The 23474-nt window shown below is 39.4% G+C and overlaps 1 protein-coding gene across 2 annotated transcripts; it reads right to left on the bottom strand.

Annotated features, from left to right (window-relative positions):
• Nucleotides 1-2253: 2253 nt before the first annotated feature.
• Nucleotides 2254-23060, bottom strand: trim37 (tripartite motif containing 37). 2 transcript variants are annotated; one of them, XM_079599509.1, is made up of 25 exons: nucleotides 22905-23060; nucleotides 22124-22204; nucleotides 20043-20144; nucleotides 19392-19432; nucleotides 18789-18905; nucleotides 18161-18248; nucleotides 17857-17979; nucleotides 16878-17001; nucleotides 16721-16788; nucleotides 16310-16434; nucleotides 15966-16016; nucleotides 15786-15867; nucleotides 15619-15695; nucleotides 15345-15524; nucleotides 13993-14107; nucleotides 13294-13491; nucleotides 12808-12944; nucleotides 10583-10665; nucleotides 8510-8686; nucleotides 8088-8378; nucleotides 7281-7445; nucleotides 6359-6542; nucleotides 5601-5716; nucleotides 5120-5272; nucleotides 2254-3777 (listed from the first exon to the last, which is right to left on the bottom strand). In XM_079599509.1, exons 2-25 carry the CDS (start codon nucleotides 22142-22144, stop codon nucleotides 3719-3721), a joined length of 2877 nt encoding a protein of 958 aa, XP_079455635.1. In that variant the 5' UTR covers nucleotides 22145-22204; nucleotides 22905-23060; the 3' UTR covers nucleotides 2254-3718. The 2 variants fall into 2 exon arrangements, with proteins under 2 accessions (XP_079455635.1, XP_079455636.1); XM_079599510.1 differs by having other exon boundaries at nucleotides 3445-3777; nucleotides 5068-5272; nucleotides 22905-23045.
• Between the last annotated feature and the right edge of the window lie 414 nt (nucleotides 23061-23474).

Raw genomic sequence — 23474 nt, 5'->3', positions numbered from 1 at the left:
AGAAATCATTTTTTAGAATCATATTTGGAATCACATTTTTATTAACATTTTAACAAAGTTAAAATATATTTTTTTATATTAAGAACATGTATAGATAGTGGTAGGATAAAGGCATTTCATTTCCATCCATCCATCCATCTTCTTCCGCTTATCCTGGGCCGGGTCGCGGGGGCAGCAGTCTAAGCAGAGATGCCCAGACTTCCCTCTCCCTGGACACTTCCTCCAGCTCTTCCGGGGGGACACCGAGGCGTTCCCAGGCCAGCCGGGAGACATAGTCCCTCCAGCGTGTTCTAGGTCTTTCCCGGGGTCTCCTTCCCGGGAAGGCGTCCAGGAGGCATCCGGAACAGATGCCCGAGCCACCTCCTCGATGTGGAGGAGCAGCGGCTCTACTCTGAGCTCCTCCCGAGTGACCGAGCTTCTCACCCTATCTCTAAGGGATCGCCCAGCCACCCTGCGGAGAAAGCTCATTTCGGCCACTTGTATCCGGGATCTTGTCCTTTCGGTCATGACCCAAAGCTCATGACCATAGGTGAGAGTAGGAATGTAGATTGACCGGTAAATTATTTTTTCACCATGACAGGCCGGTACATCGACCGCATTACTGCAGAAGCTGCACCGATTCGTCTGTCAATCTCCCGTTCCATCCTTTCCTCACTCGTAAACAAGACCCCACGATACTTGAACTCCTCCACTTGAGGCATGAACTCTCCACCAACCTGAACTGGGCAAGCCACCCTTTTCCGACTAAGAACCATGGCCTCGGATTTGTAGGCGCTAATTCTCATCCCAGCCGCTTCACACTCGGCTGCAAACCGTCCCAGTGCATGCTGAAGGTCCTGGAGTGAAGGGGCCAGCACGACAACATCATTCGCAAAGAGCAGAGACGAAATCGGGCGATCCCCAAACCTGACACCTTCCGGCCCCTGGCTGCGCATAGAAATTCTGTCCATAAAAATTATGAACAGAACCGGCGACAAAGGGCAGCCCTGCCGGAGTCCAACATGCACCGGGAACAAGTCTGAACTAAACAACGCTAAACAGCGTTGGTAGGGCACTGCTTCCCTCTCCTGAGGTGTCGGACGGTTTGCCAGAATCTCTTCGAGGCCAGCCGGTAGTGTTTCTCCATGGCCTCACCGAACTCCTCCCTGGCCAGATTTTTATTTTATCACTGCCCACGTGGGCGTTGGAGTCCCCAGTCAGAGCTCTTTCCAGCACCCCTCCCAGAGACCCCAAGAAGGCCGGGGAATCCTGCACTGCCGTTTGGCCCGTAGGCAACCCTCTCGTTCACCGGGGTAAACTCCAGCACATGGCGGTTGAGCTGGGCTATAAACAAACCCACACCAGCCCGCCGTCTCTCACCATGGGGAAATCCAGAGTGGTAAAGAGTCCATCCTCTCTCAAGGAGTGTGGTTCCCGAGCCCAAGCTGTGCGTGGAGGTGATCCTGACTATCTCTAGTCGGTACCTCTCAACCTCAATCTCAGGCTCATTCCCTGCCAGCAAGGTGACGTTCCATGTCCCTAGAGCTAGTTTCCATGTCCAGGGATCGGGGTTGCCGAGGCCCCCGCCTTCGACTGCCGCCCGATCCACTAAGCACCGGACCCTTTTGGTCCCTCCTGTAGGAACTCACGGGAAGGCAGCCCCACGTCGCTCCTTCGGGCTGAGCCCGGCCGGACCCCATGGGGGGAGGCCCGGCCGCCAGGCGCTCCCATATGAGCCCCAACCCCGGGCCTGGCTCCAGGGTGGAGCTGCGCCATGCCGGGCGACGTCACAGTCCTCGATTTAATCTCAATCATAAAGGGTTTTTGAACCGCTCTTAGTCTGACCCGTCACCTAGGACCTGTGTGCCTTGGGAGAACCTACCAGGGGCATATAGCCCCGGACAACATAGCTCTTAGGGTCGTTCGGGTACTCAAACCCCTCCACCACGGTGAGGTGGCAGTTCAAGGAGGAGCATTTAATTTATGCTGATTTAAAAAATAATACAATAAATAAAACAAAAAATAATCTTTAAGAAAAATTGGAATGCCAAGAAATAAAAAGTCCAAAACACCTAAAAAAAAAGTTTTAAGTATGAATACATCATCTAATTTTACACAAACAATATAAGTATTTTTATTACATCTTAAATTAAATATTTTAATTTTGTTATTATATAATTATTATTTGGGTGTGACATTGAACCTGTAATTTTTTTTGCACACTTCAACACATTGCAATTCATGTGACTCAAAGAAAGAAAGAAAAAAGTATTTAATAGTATCTTTTATTTGTTCAGATTTTAATTTAGATAAATATACAGTACACACTGTGCATATACTCCAGGTTGTTTTGAGCCTCCCTCCCTTCCAAACAGAAAAATCTTAAAAATGATGCTAGAGAAATAAACCAGTAAACAGATTGCTCTATTGCTCATTTGAAACATAAAACATCAAAATAGGGACATTATTATTACAGCACAAAGCAAAGCATTAGATTTATATTAAATAGTGAAGGAACACTGTCTTCATTGTTTTAGACTTTGCAGAGACTATAACCATGCTGGAGGGGAAGTAGAGAGAGAAAAAAAAAGTATTTGTATAACGCACTGACCTGTTGTTAATTCTTAAGCCAAAGATTAAACAGCAAAAGCTAGTACACTTTTCAACAAAACATTCACACTTTCAACAGACTGTACTGAATGAAAGCTGACCATGCAAAGAGCAACACTGTGACCTCAGATGAATAGAAGTGCATCACTCCCCAGCTGCTGATGACGCCACCACATCTATTCACAACAGAAACGCTGTGATATCCAGCTGCTGCTGCTGCCGTAACAGGCCCACGTCATCAATGTGTGTGTCTGAGCTCAGACCAAACCACACAAACACTCCAGCAGTTCTGATGCAAAATACCACCTGCGTGGGGCTGAAAACACACACTTGGACCCACCTAAGACTTTGGTTTAAGCATGTAACTGCCTTTTATTTGGACATATTATAGGAGTTAACATGGCTATATATATTATATAAAAAAGGGGGTAAAAAAAACACCACGCAAAAATGGGAATGTAGCATTAATAAGTTTACTAATGCTTGTAACTGAGCTGTGTAATAACTGCTTATTTGATATATATATAAAACAATCAATTCAGAAAATTATTTGAACTTGTATCAGCTCCATGTTCCCTTTTTGCAGACATTTAGTCAATGTAAACGTGTTGGGTGTAGAAAGCTTTGCAGACTACACAGCTGAAGTGGGGTTAGCTACCAAACTCACTAATATATATATGTATATATATATATATCTATAAAGCCACATGAATCGGTAACAGAGCAGCATCTGTATTGACATTCTGACTTAATGTGCCAAAATATTTAAACTCAGTTTTTGACAAAAAATAAAATAGGGCAACTGTTTGGCAACTCCCTATAAATGTATGACCAATAAGCAGCAATGCAAAAGTAAAGAAATGTAGTATACAACTTTAATATATGATCATCTAGTTATGCACACATAAATTTATACACCTTTATAACGGAATGTTACGCATTTCACAATGCAGAGAAGAAGAAAAAAACACTTTTCTTTCCCATCCTGAAAGTTGTGTTTCTCTTAAATAACATATACAGTAGCACATATATTCCTGTTCCATCTTAACATAAAGTAAGTGCACAGACATAATTGTAAGGAGCACATTCAGAGCCTGACGACTTTTTCTGTAGCATTTTCTGTGGCGGATCACCTCTCTGTGGTCTCTCCAGACACAAAGCTCAGATCATCGGGGATCAGCTGCTCGCCTGAGAACGACACACACACAGACAGGACGTCAGCAGACCACACACAGGTCGCTGGAACAAAAGTCACAATACTGGAATATCAGAATAAGCTGGTGCAGTCTGGCCCACACACAGAGATAATCAGAGACTAAACAGGTGGCTGACCTATTTTAAACGTTAACAAAGCACGTAATTACATTTATTCAACATACAGGCTGTGTGATTGAGTGTTTCCCTAATATAGAATAACTCTATTAAAAGGGGAGATATACAGGCAAAAATCATGATTTTCTTGGATTTAACAATATTGACTTTCTGATCAAAAACTAATCTTCAGAATTAATAAACAATAAATATTTATTTTTAATTAAATTAGAACTGGTTAGCTTCAACAGCCAAGTGAAGTGAGATTGACATGTTTTTTGCTTCTTAAATTACACTTCTTGTAACTGTCAGATAGATTTCTGGAATTTTTCAACAACAAAAAAATTATTTGATATTTGTTTTCAGCATCTAAGGCTGTTTTCATGCCAAGAACAGGGTTAAATCAGTGTAGGTATAACAAATTAATAAACATTTAACTCTTTCCCAGCCATTGACAGAATTTTCCCGCTTTCCGTGTTTTCACTGCTATACAGTACCGTGCTGCTCGGTGGGAACGAGCCATTATACGCATTTTCTGAAAGAGAAGAGAATCTCCAGATCAAAACAGGCAAAAAAGGAGCAGAAACAAGCGATAAAGCATTACTTATGCATATTGTATTCTTTGGAGAGAAAAAAAAAACTTGAAAACCTTTTTGTTCAAAATTTTTTGTTTTTATTAAACTAACCCACATTCAAGAGCTGATTAAAAAGAATGCATTAAGCTAGAACCAAATGTTTTTTGTTTAAACCAGAGGTTCTGTTCTTTCTTTTGATATATTGCATGTTCAGATATTCATACAACAAAATATTCTGGGGGCCATTGAAATTTTGTGAAAATGATCAAAAATACTGATAAGGCTGGCACCTTAAAAAAAACGCTGGCAGGGAAAGAGTTAAAAGGAGACCGAGGAATGGACAAACGGGATAAATAATTTATATAAAGCTAAAATCTATCAAACGTTTAAGGTGCAGTTGTGTATTGTTTTTGTTATAAATAAATCGCTTCATTTTTAATAAGATTGAGCCTAATTTGCATATGTAAAAATGCAAAAGGTACATTTTCAATTTGACCTGAATTGAGAAAAAAAAAGTAGTAGTAGTATTTAAGCCTAAGCCTTTTGATAAAAAAGATCATGAAAAAACAAGTTCAGTCAAGTGTGTCCAAACCTTTGAGTGGTAGCAGTGAACTAGCAGTGTCAGTGAAGTGTGAGATATAAACCTGGGCAGGGTAGTGTTCTGGTGTCAAACACACAGTCTCCAGCCTCCAGAGACACAACTTCATCCTCGTTCTCGTTCTCCGTGTCACAGTCCAGCTCGCTGTCACTGCTCATGCTCGGCAGAACGCGGTGAGGCTGCTTCTCACTGAGGAGATCTGAGGACAGACGACCATGCGCTTATTTGATATCAGATACCAGATATCAGCACTGAGAACACGTTTTTTCTGTATTAGTTGTGCTTCATTTCCTTTGCAATAAAGCATCAGATAAGGGAGTGTTACTCAAGAGCCTCCTGACGGTAACTTTGGGCCATTTGGAGTATGATTAACTGTCAAATCCTGAGAACACGTCTAATTTCATATGCAGTTGAATGACAGTGCGTTCCTTCACAGTGTGTGCAATGACTCATTGATGCAACACAAATATAACATGGTGCAGTGTAATTATGGCCCATGTTTTTGAGAGCGGATCTTCATGTCTCACCTTCATCAGGGCGTGAGGAGGAAGAGGACGATGGCTCAACCAGTGACAGCAGTGACTGGATTTCACAGGCACTCTCTTGATCACAGTTCAGAGAGCTGTCTGTCAGCAGGCCAGGCCTGAGGGATACAATCTTATTAGCATGGTAAAAAAAAAACACATTGTGTATCATGCTATTTTATGTAAAACAAAAGAGAAAACAAACTAAAAAACTAAACCAATGCCCTAATTGAATTAAGGCCTAATCCTGGCTTAATCTAAGCCATGTCCGTGGAACCAGGCCTATGCGTCTTGTTATTTTACATGAAACAAACTACTAAACAAAAATGTGCCTGGTGTAAGCTATTGTATGACAAATATTTAACGTGAAACCAAAAATAACAACAACAAAAAAAACCTAAAAACTAAAGAAACAAACCCAAAAAACAGCAAAACTTAAACAGAGCCAAATATTAGCATTGTGAAAGCTATTGTGTGTCATTTTACCTTACTATTCACTGTGAAGGGGGGAGTGCAAAAGTGCCCAATAAAGTCTCTTTCTTCGATTTAATACAGATTTATAGCATCAGAATAGATGATAGAATAGAATGTAACAAATTACGACAAATTAAAATCAGTGCACCATTACTGAGGATCTCATCAGCATTTAAATGTCTATTCTAGGTATAAAAACGGCAACCTTCAATCAAGCCCAATTACTGGATTTGTACATGAATGGAAACACACAATTACACAGCGATGGCTTGTTTTATGTGCATTACCCAGCGGCTGGAGTCCTGCGCTGTTTGGTGGCGGCTCCATTGAGAGCCGTGATGCTGAACAGGTCTGAAGCTGAAGCTCCGTACAGCAGATCCTCGTGTTTGGAGCCAGAGGGCTTATCGGAGGAAGAGGAGCTGCTTCCCAGCGAGGGAGGAGAAGTCTGCACACTGCGCGCTTTCAGGGAGCCTGCAAAACACAGATAAATGTCATTTCAGACCATTTGAATACGCCTTGAAATATCAGGGTTGAGTTTCCCAGAAGTCTGCCTTTCCCCAAATTAATCTTTTCAGATTATTCATAGCTATTGTCGCTTCTAGGGATGGGCAAAACGACAGATTTTCATAATCAACCAGCTTGAGCGTTGCTAGACGACTAGTCTTGGAAAGCCCTGTAAAATAGTCTGGTTGAGGCTTGGTCAGAGGTCACTCTTCCACTGGAACTAGTCTTATCACGTATGGTCGTTACCGGAAGCCAGTGGTTATAGTTTATAATGTTAACTCATCGTTTCGCTTCAGAAGGCCTATATTAACCCCCTGGAGTCGTATGGATTACCTTTGTGATGGATGGATGCAATTATTTGGGCTTCAAAATATAAAATACTATTCACTCCAATTATAAAGCCAGGATAGTTTTTTATATAACTCCAACTGTGTTTGGCTGAAAGAAGAAAGTCGTAACACCCAGGATGGCTTGAGGGTAAGTAAATTATGGGATAATTTTCATTTTTGGGTTAAATAAACCATTAACTTGAAAGGGCCTTTTTTAATAAAAAAAAGCATTACCGTACTTGTGCAATATGCTGAAAAGCAGCATGCAGTGTGTTTTTCTCACAAGATAAATGGCGGACGACTAGTCTACTACTGTACGATGACTGTTTCTCATGTCATTTCAATAATTACGAGATGAACGGTGTAGTGTACAAACCATCTAAGGAGGAGGGTCCCTCTCTGGGACACGGAGCAGGTTCAGTAGGGGACTCTCGGCCTGCTCCTCTCAGCTCCTTCTCTCCAGCATCCACAGTCCGGCGCAGGGACAGTCCACCCAGCGCTCCCACACTCTCCAGCTTAGGAGAAGCAGCCTTCTTCACCCCTAAAACAAAGACAGGCTGAATCTACAACAATATACACTACCGTTCAAAAGATTGGGGTCTGTAAAATCTTATTAGATTTTTGTCTCGTATGCTCATAAAGGCTGCATTTATTTGATCAAAAAATAAATAAAATAATACAGAGATATTGTGAAATATTATTACAAATAAAAAACAGCCTCATTTTTGACATTTCGTGCAGTGTGATATGCTACACTCCATCTAAAAATATTTGACACAGCATGTTGCTAATTATTTAACAATCATTACGCAGGCAGTTTTATGAGCTCATAATAATTTTAAAGACTACATGGAATATCTGTCCTTTTAAAAATTAATTGCACAAAAACTTTTAGAAAAAGGCGCCTAAATGACACAATTTCTCAAACAAATCCATAACATTTTAACCTAACATCTAATCTAAGATGTAATCTTTATGTTAATATAAAAAACAATGGTTGTGTTACGCATCATCTACTCATAAATGTATGAGGAGTAACTAGCGCACCTCACGGCCAGCACTCAGACAACTGTGCTTTGGACGACCCGAATCAGAATTCCAGCTCAGGGTCCTTTCCTGATCCCACCGTTCACTCTCCCAAAATGCCAAAAATAAACCTTTAAAAAAAAAGCTCAGTGCATACCACTGCGAGAGTGTCTTGATGAAATGGGCGCTTTGAAGAGCAGTTCACTGGGTTTGCGGCTGGGTCCCATCTCGGAGTCCATGGAGGGGCCCTGCTCGTGGATTGAGGTTTCCTGAGAGGAGACTCGACCGGCTCCACTGCGAGCTTCCAGCTGCCCTTTCACGTCTGACATCTTACTGCGCACTTCTGCCATCTGAGCCTTCAGTCTGATCAGGACCCCCGAGTCCGGGGCTGACCGACGCACCGCCTGAGGGCGACGCTCGCGCTCTTTACGGGAGGGCACTGCAGCAGCTGTCAATCAAAAATGGTTAATGAGTCATGAATCATACCAACTTTAGGTGCTACAGACACTTTAGAGTGTTATCAAGTTCATGTTTAATTATTAATAATTGTAATCTCCATTTTGATGACATCATTTACACCTTGGCTCTGGAGGAGAGAGGTAGGGGGGCGAGGCTGCATCCCCCACAGTGACTCCACATGACTGCGGTCCTTCAGGTCCAAGAGTTGGATGAGGATGACCGGGTCGATCTCCAGGAGGCTGGCTGAACTTGCACCTGCCCCACGCCTTGAGCCCCGGGCACAGGCACCCGAATCTCCTGACCAGCAGGGGGAGACAGTTAGTACAGAGAGGACTTTGCTTGTGCAAGGGTAACATTATGCAGCTGTAGTCAGTGGGTTAGCATGTAAAGGTGGAAGCCAGTAGGGATATGAAAAGTACAGGAAGAAAGTCTATCAAAGTAGAGTATTTGTACAGTAAAGTAGGTTACATCGCAATTTGTAACATATAGATCGAAAACAGGTCAAAAAAGATTCACCGACTGAAGTCCTTAAAAGGAACACGCCGACTTTTTGGGACTTTAGCTTATTCACCGTATCCCCCAGAGTTAGATAAGTCCATACATACCGGCTTTTCATCTCCGTACATGCCGTTATTGGGGGCAGTATGCTAGCTGGAGCCGTTTACCTCCAGTCTTTGTGCTAAGCTAGGCTAGCGGTGGGTGCATCAGACAGTTACGGCACGCACGGAGATGAAAAGCGTATGTATGGAATTATCTAACTCTGGGGGATATGGTGAATAAACTAAAGTCCCAAAAAGTCGGTATGTTCCTTTAAGTTTAAAGGCTTTATCTCATTGGTTTAATTCAATTAAATGTACTTTTTTTTTTTTTTTTTACTGCTATTGACTACTGAAATGATGTACTATATTATCTGATTAGTCAATAACCATGCTGATCTGGACTATACCAATGGATAATGCTGATTTTTTTATTATTATCTGAATGCATTTTAAGTAAATATTTTCTAAAATAACTTGAATAATTGACAATGGAATGTTGAATTCTTTTTCTTTATTTTTTTATTACGCACACCACAAGGTGGTAATGGGTTTATGTAAATCTAAATTGTTTCTCAGCTACAGTATTATTTTAGTTGTATTAATATACGTTTATAGTATTTATTAATATTTTAATTAATATAGTATTTTTATTAATAACTTTATTTTAAGTTTTTAATTTTAAGTTTCGTTCTTAGTAAAAAAAAATTGTGCTTGTAATTTTTTTTATAGTTTTTGTTTTTTTATATTTCCATTTACCGGTAGCTTAAATGTATTTCCATTTCAGCTTTAGTTTATAATCTTAAAGTAATTAAAATATTGCCATGGCAATTACCTGAAATTAAAAGTTTTTAATATTTATATCTATATCTATATAAGCTATTTTTATTTTTATTTAATATATTTATATTTGAGATTATTTTTTTCAATTACCAGTTTTATTAGTTTTAGTTGAAGTCCCCATGAAATAAAAATGTACAATTATTATTTTTGATGGAATATTGGATGGTTTATTATAAATTACTTATCCTTGCACAAACTTTCATCAAAATAGTTTCCCCCTCCAGCAACCTGTCACTCACATGAGATAACAGCAAATAGCAAACGACAGCAATCCAACGATCTAATCAATTTCCGACAAAATCAATGCCCGTTCTGCATTTTTTGTTTCTCGTTTGAGAGACAGTTTCACACAAAAGATGATCAAAACATGATCACAACTTCAGTTTCATGCCGACTTTAACAATAACACTGCTCAGTTTCATGCCGACTTTAACAATAACACTGCTCAGTTTCATGCCGACTTTAACAATAACACTGCTCGGCTGTTTCAACACTAAAAACATTATAGTTCTAGTTAAAAGTTGTTTTAGGGAATTATTAAATGTCATTTCGATTTAGTGAACTAACAGTCTTTCAGCAGAAGCTCTAACCGCGTTTTAAACTGCAGATTCTGCAGTAAATCCTCAAAGGCTGATATGGTAATTTGGCTCGGTTTCATGACTAAAACTGATTAACAGAGTGTCGCAGTCGAGGACACTTCAAAGCCAAGTGTTTTAACACACCAGATTGCCATATGCATGACATTCGCTTTTCATTAGAGAAACAGCATTATTAGTATCAGTGAGGACGCTTGGATGGAGAAAATCTGGTTCACCTGTTGCCCCGGCAACATCATCAGGTAATTCACCTTCCTCAAGGTCTAGATTCCCGCTGTACTCCACGTCATTCTCACCAGACCTACAGCAGAAGGAAACAATTCACACTTGTATTATTTCTCTAGTACAAGTGGAATGTCAACAGCAAGTAAACAAAACTTCAATGCATAACCAGATCAGCTCTAATATTTGGTGTATGTGTGGAAATTATTAATTGGATCCCAATGGAGCTAAATGAGGCGTTGCCGGGCATTATGTCCCCAGCGTATCGCCACATGCTTTAAATTCATTTGCGTGGCTCCCCCTGTTAATAGTGAGAAGTGGTACGGTCTGAAATAAGCTTCTCCACAGGGGGTGTTGATAGCGTTCCGCTCCAAGCTTACTGCTGAATATGTATGTATATGCGAGTATGTGTGCGTGTCTGTGTGTAAGGGTAACACATGCACCATTGTCTCAGGCTCAACCGCGAGATGACTCAGTCCTCTCCAGCGGTTCTTTGCGCTGATCCACAACAGTATTTATAGAAGCTGAGAGCCTCGGCTCCACACGGATACATCGAACAAATGTTTGCTTGCCCTGTCAGTACTTGCACTGGCCCCACCAATAAAAATTATCTTTGTATATTGGATTTTTATTTGATTTGATTAAATATATATATTAAAAAATGTATTCTGTGGGTTCTCTTTATATATCGAAAAAAATAGAAAGTGTACATGTTCATAGTTATTATTTGAATTTAAATCCCTGCTATATATGTATTACATTAACATGCACAAGACTTCTCTGGTTTGCCTGACTGACATCAGGATGCATGTGAAGCACATGTGAAGAACACATGAAGCACATCCAATAAGCTAGAAGCTTTTTGTGCATTAACACACACTGATGGGAAATCAAATCAAAAATATGCAATCTCAAGAGGTCACAGAAAATGCTTTTTGATATGATAATACCAGGTGTAAACAGGTCCTAACCTTATATTCACTCTCTCCCCTACTTTATCCTGAAGAAGTGGGCTTCTGACATCTGGGCAACGGTTAGTCCATGGGCACACACAAAACACTCGAGCAAATGGAGTCAAAGGTATGAGAAAATGTGCGTGGGCCTGAGAACAAGAGTGCACGTATGTGTGTGCACGTTGGAAAAGAGATTCTGTGAGAACGAGCATTTGTAAGCAGGAGGTAGAGGCTCTGATGACTCATTCGTCTCATCTGGTTGGAGCAGAGTGTGCATTTGAGAGCTGTGTGAGCAGGCGGTAGCCGGCAGCATGAGCAGAAACATGTGAGGTTCTGACTCCAACACCTCACTACAGAAACACGAGCACTCTCACAGAGCCTACACAAGTCAAAGCTGCCAATAGTGCTCATTTTCTCAGATCGTGATAGGACAGGATAGAAAGAACAGCTCTTCTCTGGTTGAACAGAGTGCGCGGGGGGCTTCCTGTCACAGTTGTGGTAGCAGCCCTAATTAAACAGTGTTTTCCAGTCAAGGGGAGGATACAGCTGTTACCCTCTGGCACACAAAGCACCATCTCTTATGCACTAATTTTGGTACACTAGTATTTACCACACCATAAGGATGTGACCTAACAAATGATGAGTACTGCTATGAGGGAAAAAAAAGAAAAACGCTATTAGAGCTGATCACGATTTTGCCAGAAACACTTTCAATAGATCTACTTTATCTACATACGTACCACAGTGAAGCTTGTGACTTTCATCAAGTGCTGTTTTCCATCAATTACTATAAAATAAATATTTTAAAATAAAATAATTCGGTCTCTAAAAGCTCATTGGATGAGGCATATATAAAGTTGTTCATAACAATAATATCACCTGATTTTACCTGGGTCAAAAGAAATAGTTCAGCCAAAAAAGAAAATCCTGTCATTATTTAAATCACCCTCATGCGATTTAAGTTTCTTTTCAAATAAAAAACTTCAAAAAGATTCTCGAAGCAGCATAGACTGTCAAGTCCAAAAAATTTGTCCATATGACTTCCAATGCACTAGACTTCTGAAACCATACAATAGCTTTGAGCGAGTTAAAGAACGAAATACAATTTTGAAGTAGCATAACAGGAAGTAAATCCTGAGAGAATATTCCCATATTTCGGGTGAATTATGCCTCTAACATCCATGATAAAATCACTAACAGTCAAGTGGTTCTGCTTTAAAAGCACATTCTGAAGTTTTAGTAAGGCCGTTTTTAAATCTTGTACATACATGGTCTCTTCGTCAATGTCATTCTCCTCCGTGTTACTGGTGGCAGTGGAGCTCCCAGAGGTGCTACTTCCATCCAGAGGATTGACATCTTCGTCTCCAGTTAGACAGTCCACCTCCAGATCCCCGTCAGACAACTCCTAACGTTGCATCAAGACATCATCATCAAACTAATCCCAATGTGCGCAATATAACATCAAATAGCTCCAAGCACAGAAATCTGCAGGTTCACAACATTACATTAGTATGTAAGCTTGTTTTCTTTAGAGATCACAATGAGTGTACACTGATGTGAATGTTAAATGCCTAAAAACAGCCTACTGTCAGATGATGATGATGTAATCAAAGATGTGGCAATGATGAAATGATGGATAATATTTTATAAGAGTAAAAAACAACTGTACTTTTCTATTTCCAAAGGGAAGGAAAACTTTACATTTGATTGCAAAAAAAAAAAAAAAGCTATGAACGTCATCATGCAGGCCTTACATTAGAGTCATCATGCTGAGTCTTCTCTTCATCCTCATCTTCCTTCGTCCCCACTGATGCTGCCTGACTCCCTTCCTCCAGTAAGGAGCTCTTCCCCTGACGAGAGTCTCTCCCGGAGGAAGTCGTGGGGCAGAGACGCCGATCAGGTGGAGAGGAACTCCGTGACTTCTGCCGACGGAACAGTTCTATGGCCAACCTCTGAACAGAGATATACCAAAACATAAGCAACATACATCACATCTTAAAGGAATAATACACCAAAAAATTAAAATTCTGTCATCATGTACTTAACCTAATGTTGTTACAAACTTGCGGAACACAAAAGAAGGTATTTTGAATAATGTCGGAAAGAAAACAGTTTCAGTTCCTATTGACTTCCATAGTATGGAGCTATGTAGCGATGGAGTCCAACATTATTCAAAATATCTTCTTTAGTGTTCCGCAGAAGAAAATCATACAGGTTTGGTATCACATTGCAGAATTTCTTTATTTTTGGGTGGACTATTTAGTTAAGCTTAAAAACATTAACAGGCATGTTAATGTTATAGCATTAATATAACATGAAAAGTAAATGTATTCATAAATACATTCGCTTCAGTCTGTATAGAAGAAAGCAATGCAGTTTCTTCTAACCAGATCCTAAGGAGGCTGTATTCAGGGTTACATAGAACCACACATAACTGCATCTTTAACACTGACCTCTTTTAGGTTGTTGATCTGCTGAATGTAACTGGACTGGGCCGACTCCAGCTGAGTTATATACCAATACTGATCTCTACACTTCTGAAAAAACGTAGGTGATCGCACTTGATACCTGTGACATTAATGGAAAAAGCAGAGCATGAGAAATGAACGAGACAGCATACACTGGATACACCCTTGCAGCCGATACATTGAATGGTTATTCTAGAAGCAGAGAAAATGGTTCACACGGGACGTGTTCTTGCATCCATTTGAGTTGGAAGGACGTCTTTAAGCGTTTCAATGAGCCCCACCTTTTTTCTGTATTTTTGGCATAAATGCAGCATTTAGGACACTTTGAAGTCTCAAACTTTAACTTTTGATTACACAAAGTTAAATTCCATCTAAGATGTTTTTGAACACAATTATGCTTTGTGTCAAAAGGCACAACTAACACGGGTTCAAAGTAAATGAACTTAAATATTTATATTAAAGGGGTCATGAATTTCCTTGACCTTTTGACATATTGGTTATTTTACTATAAAAAATATGCTGTAAGATTCAGAACTCAAAACTTCCTAGTTAGTCCAAAAACAGCTTTTATTGCAACCAATCACCCAAAATCATGTAATGCGCATAAATGTTTCACATGTACCTTTCTGCAGTGTCGTTTCAACACTAATTTAATGTAATAAAATACAATACTACCTCACAAATACATAAGGAATAAATATAAATAAAGATATTAATTACCAAACTGTTATTTGAGGTGTAGGTTTGTCTTCTGATTCGGGATCAGGAACATGTATGGCGAACATCGGAAGTTTTCAAAACAATTCCACACGTGTAGCGGAGACGTTGAAAATTATTTGGAAAAACTGTTACACTGTGTCCACACCGGACGTGACAAAGCGACCACTGCAAATCCAACTGTCCTTAGTATCTGAAGTACCTCAGAAATAGAACGAGGCATCAATTTACCCTCAGGAATTTGTCACATAGTGCCGCATTAAGTGTAGACAGCATCAGTGATTTTAATGGGTTCTATTTACTTTTGTCATGTTGCGTCGCTTGCGTCTGGTGTAGACACTGTGTAAACCAATCATAGCAGTGGGAGTTTACTTCCAAGTCTTGAATGCGGCACGCCTATCAAAACGGAGTGTTTCAAAGAGAGGGTCAAAAACAGGATAGAAAATTGCCTATTACTTCTAAATTAGGATGTTTTTTGATCTAAAAAAAAATAAAAATCTTGCTAACATCATAAGTGGACCTCAATGAACATTGTAAAACAATTTTTTGAATGCTGTTCATGACCCCTTTAATATTAAAGGAGCTATACAAAGGTCTAATATAAATATGCAAGCTCGCACCTGAGCACAAGCGTGTCAGTCTGCATATTCAAGTATCCCTCACTGGCGAGAAGGTCCAACCTGAAGAACCTGTTATACCCCCAGCACTCGCCCACCTCAAAGTCCGATGCAAACTCTCGAATTATGTTTTTAGTGGGGTCACTGGAGGCCTGATGGACCATCTCCACCCTGTATTCATATCTAGAGGGAATACAATGAGTTAGGCATGAAATAATAAGTTATTTGTGAGACTATGCAGCAAGATGAGAGGACAAGATCAGGGAGTGCGGCCTACTTGGACGTCTCAGGAAGCCCCGCAGACAACTCCAGAAAAACAGAGAGATAGTTTCCCCGAACAACTCCATTTCCATCCTAAACCACAAAAACAAAGTCTGTGAGAATAGGAAGTTTAAAAAAAAAACGGAATTTCAATTTGTCTCATGTTACTTGTGACAAACGTACCGGATAAACCTTCAACCTCCAGCAAAGGCCTGATATCTGGAGCGGCGGGCTGTAGACAGGGTCGGCTCTCTGCCGCAGAGTACTTCAGGCAATGAGACAACACCGATTCAAATTACGCAAGAGAACTAATGCACCATTTAAGAAATTAATTAATAAGAGAGACAAAGGGAGGGTCATTACCTGAAGTTTGCCAAAACAAAAGTGCTGGAGTCATAGGCAGGGACCAGCTCACTGAGGTATGAGAAATGAGATATGACTGCATGCAATTTATATTGCAGAGGGAAAGTCTATTCAAGAAATGTTGACCACAAACTTTAATTAATTTATGAATAAAGGAGCATTATGTTAAGTGAAGTAGCCGACCGTGTTGCCTACAAATTGACACCGTGATTGAACGGCTCTATTAGCCTAGAGAATTTTCATTATTTCACAGTTTGCCACAGAGAGCATAAAACTTCAAGCACACTGAGATCTCATCTGCATGAAGGGGCAGTAAAACAGGTACAGTTTCTAAATGTGCATACCTGGTGAAGTCTGGTGGGACAGGAGTGGTGACAAAAGACTGCATTGGTTTCCTGTGAACCTGCTGGAACATAAGCAGGATCTCTGGACTCTTGGAGATCAGCTCGCTCTTACTGCATGAACGCAGCTGTAGGGTGTAAACACACGTCACACTTTGATGCTATTTTTCCCATTACAAATTCATTCAATCAACATAATGCAAGTGAAAAGTTGAACTGAAACTTCAACATTAATTTTTAGAATGACTTAGTATTTGGTTCATCCTCCATTTGTTGGTCGAATTTGCTTATTTGATTTGGTAATAAAGATTAAAATATATTTTGAAGTTTCTTTGATTGTCTTAGACTCTTGGACCCCATTGCATGTCTGTATTATATTACATTCATACATCATACATTGACTCCACCACACACCTGATGTTCCACTTCCTGCAGCAGAGACTCCAGCAGTTCTGTTTCCTGTGTCAGTGAGGTCTTCTGTCCTGTGGGTGCAGCAACACTACATCAGACCAATATTACCTCAAAGATGAAGTTATATGAAAAGGATGTCAGAAGAAAAGCATGCTTGTACCCATTAACGTGATGAGTTTGTTCTTGAGCTGATTATCAAGTCGAGCAATCATCATTTCCACAGCATTCCGGATTTCCCTCACCCTCTCATCCTTCGCACCACGCACCGCCTCAACGTTCTTCTCCTGAAAAACAAAGAAAATGTGGTTCAATTATCACAGAATACTTCTGACCTTGTTTCTTTAACTTAGTTGGATTCACATTACTGGCCAAAAGTATGTGGGTGAACACACTGCCATTCAATATTTGGGGCTTAGTAAGATTTTTGTTGTTGTTGTTGCAAGAAATAATACTTTTATTCAGAAAGCAAAATTAAATTGATCAAAAGGGACAGAAAAGACATTTATAAGGTTAAAAAAAGATGTCTGTTTTAAATAAATACTGTTCTTTTGTTCTTTCTATTCACCAAAGAACCCTAAAAAATGTATTACAGTTTCCACAAAAATGTTTTCAACACTGTTAATAACAACAAATGTTTCTTGGGCACCAAATCAGCATATTAGAATGACTTGTGAAGGATCATTCACAGACTGGAGTAATAATGCTGAAAATTCAGCTTTGCCTTCAGCATTAATACTTCGACTTCTGGGAACACTTTCCACTAGATGTTTTTTTGTCCATGTAGTGCATCTTGAATACATTAAATTTGCTGTGGATACATGAGCTGTGGCGCCCTCTATTGGAAAATCACATGACGTAGGATTCAAAAGTGGGCTATAATCAGTAACTGATGGATGTATGTGGGTTTCTTGGCATCCTGGAGTTCTACATTATGTAAAACGTCTTTATTATGTAAAGCATTATGTAAAACGCCACTTATCAAACCAGAAATACATGTAATTAGATAACATTTGATTTGTCATTAGCAGTTCCATCTAAAAGGCATTTGAGGCTGGTAAACTAGCATCCATTATGAATTGTCAACTCTAAACACGTCTAAATGCTGCGAGTGGGCGTGAATGAGAAGCAAGGGTGCTTACCACTTCTTGAACCAGACTGATGAGCTCCATCAGCCGGCGCCGCAGCTTAGCCACCTCCTCGTTCACCTTCGTCACATGCTGCTCGTAGATCTCGGCCAGGGGTTTGAACGTATGACCCCCATGCTGTGGAGAGGAGGAGATGGGGAAGTTCCTGTTTGAGACTAACTTACATTGTTAGGTGCAGTGTTATTCATTGATAATATGCTCCTATGTGTGACCAGTCATGTTTCATCTGAGGAGGAAATGACACCATACATGTAATCCACCAGCCTGACTAATGCGTTTTGAAGACGGAGACACATACCATGCCTCCCCACAGAGCGCACTGGTGACAGATGCACTTCTTACAAGTCCAGCAGAACACGCTCAACTTTTCATGATGGTTCTCACACCTGTTAGGGTGAGAGGATGACAGAGTGAGGAGAGAATCACTGGCAGTCAGTATTATAGTGTACACTAATTGATCACTTAGTTAGTTAGTTATTTAGTTAGTTAGTTAGTTAGTTAGTTATTTGATCAAATGAGAGGAGACTCAGAAAAGAAAAATCCAGTATACTCTCTGCATATCTTTTTTTCTATATTATCATCAATGTTGAAAACAGTTGTGCAGTATAATATTTTTATGGAAACGGTGATACATTTTTAGGAATCCTTGGTGAATAGAAAGTTCAGAAACAGCATTTATTTGAAATAGTAAAGACGTATATAAAGTTACAATTTTCTTTTTTCGTTTTCTGTTCGATTTAATGACATTGTGTCCTTGCTGAATAAAAGTATTAATTTCTTTCTTTAAAAAAAACAAAAACATTACCAACATTACTAAATAAAAAAATAGTTATTTAACAGGGCCAAAAGTGTCCATGTTTGAAAAACACCGCACTGCAGCCGTTAGAATTGCATAAATATTCAGTGCGAATAAGTGTATGGCTCACTTGTCTTTGTCGTTCTCCTCATGTTTTGTGAGGTTGCAGAGCTGCAGTGTGTCCAGTTGTTGAGTCACTTCCTCTGCCCAGCGACAGTTGACCAGTTCCCTCAGCTGAAGAGGAGCTCTGAATTCAACATTTAGAATTTGCATTAGTCATAAGGACCATATACATATTTATTATTATTATTCCCACTTTTTTTAAATCAAGAGGGGACAGTGTTGCAAACCGGATTCAAGTTGGTTCTACCATACTGTCATCATTAAGATTTTTTTTTTTTTTTTAATAAACCAAAAACAAGTATCAGGGATTAATCTGTTCCAGGACTCCTGATAAAGAAGTTTTTGTGTTTGAGATTTAATTATAGAGCTCTAGTTTGAACATAGTTCAAACTGCTTTGGCAATTATGTAAGTGTGTTTCTGTTGCCAAATATCAGGTGGCTCTGGTCCAGTTTTCTAAAGTTTTTCTGGATGTGGTTTCTTTAATGTAACTAATCAGTGCTTCCCTGAAATGAACTCTAACAATGGAAAAATCAATACTTAATCCTGTAGATTTACTCCAAAGACTGTCAGAGCTCGAAGCATCATTTGAAGTTGAACCTCAGAACTTACCGACAGTGGGGACATTGAGCTCTCTGTTCTGTCAGCCATCGCTGCCGGGAAGAGAAACAAAAAGAACAAAATGTACTCATTTATAAATGCTAGCTTGGCTTATCCTCTGAATCAGTAATGGGTCAATTATTAAAATACATTTTAAGAGTTTTATAAGTGGGATTCTTCACAACATGCACTTGGAAAGCATCTAAAAAGCATTTTACACGAAACTATAATGTTTTAGATCTAGGGCCAGTTGCATAAACTTAGGCACTATGTTATGACTGCGTATTAAGAACTAGTCTGACCAACTAGCAGTTAGACAAGAGTAATAAGTGTTACTTTTCCTTTTCAAAGTAGACCAAACTGCCATTTTATGGAACTAATTTGGACCAGTCTTGAGGGGAGGAAAAAATGAGGTGAGAAACTTAAGACTTGTCTAAACAGTTTATGCAACCGGCCACAGACTCACAGTTAAAGTTGAAGTGTGTAATATTTAAAAAATAATACTTAAATGTTATTAAACCAAATCCCCTTATATGAATATTCTCCTATCCTGTCAAGTGAAAATAAAGAGAGCACAGGGAGTGTTGATTCATTACACGGGGCTCTGGTACACTGTGAGCTCCTCTTGGCTGTGTGTTAATGAGTGTGTACGTGTTTGCTCACCCGTATGCAGCTGAAACAGCAGAGTTTGGAACAATGAGGGCAGAGACGGGCATCGCGCAGCTTTTCCATGCAAATGAAGCAACGGAAGACTTCCGCAATACTCTGATGAGGGACGCAAGAGAACAGGCAATTCAGACAAACTTATGCCTGCTTTCGGCAATCCTATAAGATCATCACAAATCACACTGTACGAGATGGATCTAATAAACTTAGGTAGACGTATGTAAACAGTGCGATGATGACACTTATTGAATCGTAGGCTACGACGTAAGGTATAGAAGAATAAAACGTCATCAGGATGTACTAGTGGTAAACAAATAGAGCAAGATGAATCACACTTTGGGAATTGTGGTTTTTATGTGCGCCAATTAAAAAAGACGAGGAAGCGAAAGAGGAGAATATGGACATGTTCATGGCTAGGGAAAAGAGGCCATCTTGGCATGCAAATTTTGCAAATGGAGGCAAGTAGTTTTAAGTTTTAGCTCTATGCCGTGTTGATCAATACGACATTTAATGTAATCAGGTTGCATTTTTATTGGCTAGTTAGTAGACATAGGTTGTAGCAGCAAACACACTGAAATGATCATGCTAAATTTCGGACACTGTCAGAAAATGTTCTCAGGCTATCTTTGGTTTTAAGACCGTGACAACAGCCGTCTTTGAACCTCTCTCACTGTACTACGTAGGACCACCGTTTAGAAGCCACAACCAATGAAATCACCACAATTGGTCATCTTTCGTCTGGGACAGCCCAAAATCGTACAATGTGTACTGGGCATTGAGAGGGTGTTCTGTCAACTTTTAAACAACATGTAATGAGCTTCTTGTTAGCTTATCCATGAACACATGACTTAATTAGCGTAAAACTAACAATATACTTAGTTTGTTCTTAAAGGAACAGTTTGGCCAGAAATTAATATTCTGTCTTTATTTACTCACCCTCACATAGTTTATTTTCTTTGATGTGCGTCCAGCTTGTAATATAACCGACAAATCTTATAGATCACTTTTATTACACTTTTTTTTTTTTTTTGTAATTTGGTGCTTCTCACAACCTGTAATTATATCTGATAAAATAGTATGATCTTCAAGTCAAGTCACCTTTATTTATATAAAGCATCAAAAGCAGCTTTACAGTGGAAAACAATTCAATGATGCAAACAGAGTTAATTTCAGCTGTACAGCAGCTCTAAAAGAAAATAGTGTTCAGCTGAAGTCAGTTCAGTGATGTAATAGTCCAGCTCAGTTCAGGTCTCATTCAAAAGTGTCAATGCAGACAAATCAATAATATTGCTGAATATTACATGTCCTCAACTAAGCAAGCCAGAGGCGACAGAAGCAAGAAACCCAAACCCCATCAGGTAACAGAATGGAGGTCAGTCAGGGGGCCAGTTCTTCTCTGGCCAACGAACAAACTCATCCAGTTCTTTTTGCTTGAAGATCAGATTCATTGCGCAGTATGGAAAATGATCATGATCATCTTCTGCCTAAAAATGCTATGAACAGCAGCTACGCTAATTCTTCTTCTACCACTAGACTTCAGATGACAGCAATTGTGGATTGACATACAAAACTATCAAATATTTTCCTTATATTGTAATCATTACTATCACAAGTTATAATTGCATCCTAACAAATTTGCGGTGTCTACATAACATCTTATATTATAGCTGTGCAGCATTACTGACATATGGATATTACTTTCATACACATCTCTGGCTGATACAAAATACTTCATAAATTGTAACAAGCATTTTTTGTGAAGCTGCTTTGAAACAATATTCACAGCGGAAATTGCTATACAAATAAACTTGCATTGAATTGAATTTGGGAGTTCTAAGAAAGTTTTGTAATTTTGACAAAAGTGTTTAGAATATTCCTAATATAAATTCACATTTTGTGTTCCAATGAAGAAGGAAAGTTGTTCACATTGGACATGAGGGTGAGTAAATAGTAACACACTTTTCCTGCTTCGGAAAAGGTTAAATTTAATGTTCCATGTCAAGTTTTTGTCTCTGATAATTATTTAATTTTTTTACTTGGTGCCTGTTAGTATAAACACACACACACAGTAAACATACCTCAACACTCTGCTCATCCATCTCTGCCAGTTTGACTTCTGACAGCCAAATATATCTGACAGGAGAATCCTGGTGCTTTCACTGAGGTAAAAACAGACAGCAGAGCCCATTTAGACGCTCACATTGCATTATTGAAGACTATAGCAGTAGTATCATGCACACAGTCTGCTAGTCAAATAAAAGACCGTCTTCAGAACCTTCCCAGATTACTATAAATATGTCTGGCAACGCAAAGCTGATGTGACATGTGGCAGAAAACATGCATCTGTATGAGCTTTACTGTATTACAGCAGATGGCCAAAACATATTATGAAATAAACAAAGAGATTGAATGAACTGCCAAAATGCTGCAGGACACATCTGTCAAAAGCAACTGGAGGCCTTTATGGTATTATAAAGCACATATCCGCATCAAATACAAGTTTCAGTGGTCAGGGTTGACTTTAAAAATCAAATAACTCTGTTATTTGATCGGTCGTATAACGAACAGTTTAACTAATAACAAACGCTGACATCTATTAAATATATCTGCAGATATTAACGTTATATTGGAGCACATTCACCAAAATAATCTTCATGCGCTAGGATAAAACTCAATACCAATGCAGAGAGGACAAGAAACGATTGATAACCTGTTAAAATAAAATATTAGCGCAAATACAATACATTCTAGCAGGTGATGTAGCACAGGTTAGCATATTAGCAAGTTAGCTAGTAGAAGGGTTGCTCAAAACTCTGTTAACCACGTAGAAAAACCTCGCATCCATCAAAATGCAATTACCTTTTAATGTTGCACGCAGATCCGTCAATCCGACTGTCTACATCAAACGTTATTAATTTAGTGTTTTATGAACAGGTATTGCAGCATCAGACTGCTTGTTTATGGACTAGCAGCCAGCAGCGAATGTAGCGCCTATATGTCAATGTCAGTCACCATGGGAGACCGTGTCAGTCACCATGGGAGACCATATCCACCAATCGAATTCACTGTTGGTAGCCGATGACATTAGCATTAACCAATTACAAACTAGCATATGGAGTGGGCGGTGTATTTGGAGAATTTGCACGCCCACTCAATAGCGCCAACATCAAATATTTTATTCATGACTATTCAGTTTTGCCTGTGTCCTTTTAACCGTTTTTGTAACTAAATACGTAACGGTTGTATCACATTTAGAAACTTATATCAAATCGATGCCCGCATGTACTTGTTTTCTAGGGTAACAGTAAAATGTAAAGCAGGTCAAACTAATAAAGTTTAGGTGTTATCGCATAAATGGCTTTTTTGTGTCAAATTATACTAATAACTCATACAACACATATTATATCAATGCTTAACATAAGCAAACAC

This window comes from Phoxinus phoxinus (assembly GCF_949152265.1).
Source record: "Phoxinus phoxinus genome assembly, chromosome: 23".
Lineage (NCBI taxonomy): Eukaryota > Metazoa > Chordata > Actinopteri > Cypriniformes > Leuciscidae > Phoxinus > Phoxinus phoxinus.
This window is presented reverse-complemented; position numbering and strand designations above follow the sequence as displayed.

Bases quoted from the DNA above. Each gene is read 5' to 3' on its own strand.
- trim37 (XM_079599509.1), bottom strand. From the start codon at position 22,144: ATGGATGAGCAGAGTGTTGAG. The intron at 17,002-17,856 runs GTAAGCACCCTT...TTTGTTTTTCAG, and splicing joins TCAGTCTGGTTCAAGAAGTG to GAGAAGAACGTTGAGGCGGT. The intron at 3,778-5,119 runs GTTTATATCTCA...TGTCGTTCTCAG, and splicing joins CAGAACACTACCCTGCCCAG to GCGAGCAGCTGATCCCCGAT.